At 32.0% G+C, this 5,605-nt stretch overlaps 1 protein-coding gene across 2 annotated transcripts in view; it reads right to left on the bottom strand.

Moving 5' to 3' along the window:
* The window catches only part of LOC111086814 (prominin-1-like), a 120,411-nt gene that overhangs the window by 56,348 nt on the left and 58,458 nt on the right, over positions 1-5,605 (bottom strand). For both annotated transcript variants that reach the window (XM_022391213.1, XM_022391214.1), the window contains 2 exons: positions 2,269-2,340; positions 1,297-1,360 (listed from right to left, as the gene is read on the bottom strand). In XM_022391213.1, the coding sequence (XP_022246921.1) occupies positions 1,297-1,360; positions 2,269-2,340 (136 nt within the window). The remainder of the gene's footprint in view (positions 1-1,296; positions 1,361-2,268; positions 2,341-5,605) is intronic.

Raw genomic sequence — 5,605 nt, 5'->3', positions numbered from 1 at the left:
AAAGTATGTGTGGTTCCCCTCAGTACTGAAGTGCATCTGTACTTCGTAATAAACATACTGTCGAGGGTAACATGAACTTGTACCAACAAATACTATGAAAGTCTAACATGAAATTGTGGACATGGATAACAAAGAAAAATTCATTAAAACTTTAACACAGACAATGTTTGGAGAAGGTTTTAACATTATCAGGAAACTAACATAACGTGGGAACCACACATACTTTGTTATTATCAGGAAACTAACATAACGTGGGAACCACACATACTTTGTTATTATCAGGAAACTAACATAACGTGTGTATTAGCATACAAGTACTAGCGAACCCGTGGGCTCACATTTACAGGGTCGCTATAATGCAAATATAATGCTTGAACTACTATTTTGCACTTTTTCAATTTAATGATTACTGCTGTAACACAAATTTAATTTATTTACCCATGTTACAAACGGTAATTAGTAGGTCTACTTATTTACGTGCTCTAATGTAAACCAATGCTAAATTGGGGTCCGCTTTCCGGGAATTCCGGTAAAAGTGTTTTCTCGAAATAACCAGGTTCCCTAAGGGGTTGGATGGAAAGTTTTACCCATGTGCAAACCTCGAGACTAAGACAATACGTTTGGTGCCATTTAGAAGTCAGCGATTTGGGAGGAGTTATGTAACACATACACAGACACCGAATCTTATTATATAGATATCTGCCATATAAGAGTGGTTTGATTTATGCTTCAAATAATTTATATAAATTATTAAAGACTATTAAGATTTTTTAACACTTTCTGGTTGTGTAATGAAAAAATCATCTTCCCTTCCACTTCATTTATAATACTTGTATACCAGAGTTCATACAACTTCCTGTGACAAGGCAAAACAAAAAACAACTTAGTCTGACTTAAGCTGAAAGTTAAACCAAGAAAATTAACTGCAGTAGAAAAATACAAAAAAATATAACACGTTACACTTCAATGCCTCGAGCCCTAGACTTTAGAACATAATAACGTCAGTAGTGAAATCAAAATTCACCAGTATTCAGGGTTCCCTAGTTGCTCAGAGGAAAATCTCTAGACTTATACGCTAAAAACGGGGTTTCGCTAACCGTGATGGGAATAGCACAGAAAGCCCATTGTGTATCTTTGTGCTTAACTAAGAAATACAAACAAACCAGTATTCAGAACAACCCTTAAAAATTAATAATCGGTTTAAATGACTGTTTCTTTAACTCTCCTTCTATTATAATTATTTATACTTTCATAGTCATTTAAGTCATAGATTAAGAAAGAATAATATCAACTGACCTTCTGTAATTGGAAACGTTTTATTTTGTATATTTGTTGGAAAATCCAAGATTTCTTCTTTAAGCTGGAAATGAAAGACAGTAATATTTGAAACTAGCAGAGACTCGCAAAACATTTGCAGTCAAAGTAATATCTTTATAGCAACAGCACTTCTTTAAATACAAGATTTCTAGGATAATACAAAATGATTCTAATATTAAGCAGACACGAAATCTATAAGTCCACTTATCCTAGGCCTCACATTAGCTGAGCCTTTATGAAGTACAGCCTATATTCGATAAAGAGATAAATAAACACTGTAACTTGTGTACGTTTTTTGCTTTATTTTGTTAGGACTCAATTTTACCATACTTAATCCTTTCAATAAATAAACTCACAATGCTATTCTACGACCTAACGTCAGCTCTTTTTAAAAACTTTGATAAGCTTATAACATATTGATGTACAAAGCGTCTACTAAAGTATATTTATATCTGTTGAAATAAGGTGCGTTCGCATGCACATTTAGATAGGTGCGCGCGCATTTTCAGGAAAGACAGAAACCATCTATTATTACAATATATAATTCATAACTAAAATCCTGACGTCATAACGAATGGTATTCTCTTTTAACACTAGCCTCGAGATGTTGCAGAGAAAGAAAAATACAAATTATTTCAAATAAAGGTTTCACCAAGGTTAAAATTAACATAATTCACATACCTTCATTACGTATCTAAATATTATTCCACATTATACTGGAACTTGATCCGGGTTTTTTGGTGGGTTAAAATAGTATCTTATCCTCTGTCACTGGACTGGGTATGTTTTTTTGAACAGAAGGTACTGAAGAAGGATGTTCGCTCAAAACATTGCGGAGTAGTTTGTTCATTCTAAAATTATTTTCAGGATAGCACATGAAGTTGAGTTGGAGACTAACAATGCAACAGAAGTCCATTAGTAAGATATAAAATAACATAATCTTACACTTACCAGTATAGTTTTGTTCGCAACCTTAAAGTCACGTAATTCTTCATATTCGTTCAACTTCCCATTCAGATCAAACTGCAGTAGAAAAATACAATAAAAATATAACACGTTACACTTCAATTCCTAGACCTTAGGACATCATAACATCAGGTGTACTGACATAACGTGTCAGTTTGTATAAATACTGAGAAGTTTCATAAAACTAACATCCTAACGTCAGTGGTACTGGCATACTGTATTAGTATGTACGAAACACTCAGGATCTGTAAATTCGGTATTCTAAAGATCTGTTGAAACAAGCTTTGACAACCTTGAAAGACAGTTTAATATACCATCTAGATGAAACATTTTGCACCAAAACATGCAAACGTAAAACTTTCATTGTCTAGTAATAAAGTTTTCTAAATAATTTTTTTGTGAAGTTATATAGCATAAAAGTGTAAAATACGCGGTATTTCCATTGTATTCCACAGACGGTTAACATGTATAGCTCGTCTACATAGTCAGCAAAATAACATACAAAGATATCAGTATTTACAGTTATCTGTACTTCGTAATAAACATACTGTCGAGGGTAACATGAAGTGAGAACAACACATAACTCATCTGTATAATTAGAAAAATAACTTACAGCAATATCAGTACTGAAGTGCATCTGTACCTCGTAATAAACATACTGTCGAGGGTACCATGAAGTGAGAACAACACATAACTCGTCTGTATGATTAGAAAAATAACTTACAGCAATATTTTAATGAATGAATATATTTAATAAAATCGTAAATTTATTCAAAGTATTGATTTTTGCCTCTGTGTATTAGCACACAATGTTGTTTATTACAGGCTAGATAGAATGTTGTCTATTAGTACCCAAACAATGTTGTCTCACTACATAATATTCTTTATTACCGACCAGAATTATGTTATTTATTACTGACCACTTTATTCAATTTTAGTTGCTTTCTCCAATTTTGTTATTAACTCAAAATGTACAAAAGTCCCAGAGAATACAATTTATTTTGGGGGAACTTCAGTGACACTCCAAAGTTAAATTACTATATTACTGGGATTAAATCGCTAAACACTGTTGTATTAAAGGTTCTCTGACGGCAAAACTCTACATTGAAGACGTTATAATGACGTAATGAAATAAACACGCAGAGGGTTACGGTTTTCCTTATGGTTTGTCAAGGTCGTTACGAGAACAAAGCCGAGAATTTTGACGAGTAAACAAAGCAGATTCTCTTCATTCATTCTACACCTAACTACAGCCATTACATAAGTCATCAGGCTGTTAAATATAGAGATCCACACACAAATATAACTTATTAAACCTCACTCCTTTCAATGGTCAGGTTTGATAGTGCACTTTAAACAAGAAAATAAGTGGGATAATGGGCGATAATAGAGGTTTTTAGGCCTATATTATAGTTAACAGCCAGCTCTATACTTTACATCTCGCTGTATATGAACAAACCTATTCCATATAACTTCGAGCTGCCCCTTCTCATTATATTCCGGTGTTTATGTTTCAGAAAATATTTACAATACCCAGGACTTAAAATAAGATAGGCAATGGTAACTGCTTATATAGATTTGGTGCACATGGATTTTCAGAACGCATTTGACAATGTGCCACATAAAAGGCTTGTAAAAAAAGAATTCTATATAGGTGTGGGAGATAAGTTAGCTAATTGTATAGAAAAGTGGGTGGATAGAAAAAAGTAGAGGGATTTAGAACAGTTAGTGAGTTGGGTGAATAAATGGCAGATGGGTTTTAATTATGATAAACGCAATATAATGCATGTGGGTTATCATAATTTGAATTATAAGTATAATTGGATAGAAATAACTTTAACACTGTATTAACCTTAATACTGTGAAATGCTCTTTGAAAATCCAGATACACCCAAAATCTACACCATTTTCTTCATCTACATAAGCAGTAACTTTTTCAAAGAATGTCAAACGATTTGTAAAGTAAGATTTTCCCTTAGTTAACTACCCGTCTTAACTACCCAATAAAATTCTAAACTCTGTTAAATGACTTTGCAAAGCACCTGTTATCAGACTTTACAATACTATTTCCACAACTGATGTAGGACTTATAGGCCTATAATTACTTGGTGACAATATAGTGTAACTGGTAATTATTGGCTTCAATGCTCTGTTATCATAATGATTCCATAAAGTTAACTTAAAGTTTCAAATATTTTTGAATAACTTAACATAAAGTGATTTGATGGCATACAGAAGAGTATTTAAGCACCTTAACTATACTTTGTCAAAAGCTATGTGGTGGTTTGTTTACTCGTCAAAATAAACGCGGTCAATATGGCCGCCGAACCGTGTCCTTGTGTATTGCAATTTAAGTCGCTACAATCAAAATAGGAAAATAATCTTCATGAAAACAAGTCAAAAATAAAACTTCAAATGATGTGGCATATTACATAAAGTACAAAGGTTTAGTCAAACGCGATTTATTCTCTTATTAAACCTTAAGTTCACATGAAAAATTAATATCAGTTATTAACTATATTAATTTTTTACATAATTATTTGTTTATACAGAGCATTCGTTGAAGATTAATCAAATTTCATTCAACTACACGGTTTAATTTGGCGAGATGTTTTTGTCACATTTTCTTTACTGGTGATTTTCATATCAAACATTTTAAAATGTCAACCTACTTTTTAGAATAGTAATATTCCAGACTTCAGTTCTGAAAAACTACTCGTAGATATACCTATTTTTTATTTATAGATATATATATATTCATTCCAGCATGATTTTTCGCATACCACAGCCACTTCAGTTTCACTGAATTTTCTCTCTTACGTAAGGTGAATTTGATGAGCCAATAGCAAGTTATAATAGTTTATTTATGTTTTGTATTCAAATCCCGTTTAATGAATTGATTACGTTTAATCCTTTGTTTTATACCAAAAAAAAAGCACAATGCATCAGTATAAAGAAACAGGGAAATAAATTGAACGATGTAATGTAATTTATGTTTCTACGTGACAAATTGACGAGTTTTGTAATATGTTTATTTTTGTTTTTCACTGTATCTTCTATCCACATGCAAGGTAGCTCTAAATATAATTATATTCCTGCACGGACTTTTCCCGTCCTTATATACTCTCTATTTAAATATGTTAACGTTATTAAAGTTTGAAGAAGTTGATAATTAACAAGCTGGTACCGTGGTTTTTATTTCTAATGATATTTGTTTCAACTGTCTTCTGAGAAAAAACAAAACTCGAAGAACTTAAGATTACTGTGCTCCGAGGTTTAAAAGTGTCTAAGCAGTAATAAATAATACTGTCTAGTCAGTAAT

This window comes from Limulus polyphemus, unplaced genomic scaffold (genome assembly GCF_000517525.1).
Source record: "Limulus polyphemus unplaced genomic scaffold, Limulus_polyphemus-2.1.2 Scaffold1454, whole genome shotgun sequence".
Classification (NCBI taxonomy): Eukaryota; Metazoa; Arthropoda; class Merostomata; order Xiphosura; family Limulidae; genus Limulus; species Limulus polyphemus.
The sequence above is the reverse complement of the archived record's forward strand: the minus strand, read 5'-3'. Positions and strand labels throughout refer to the sequence as shown.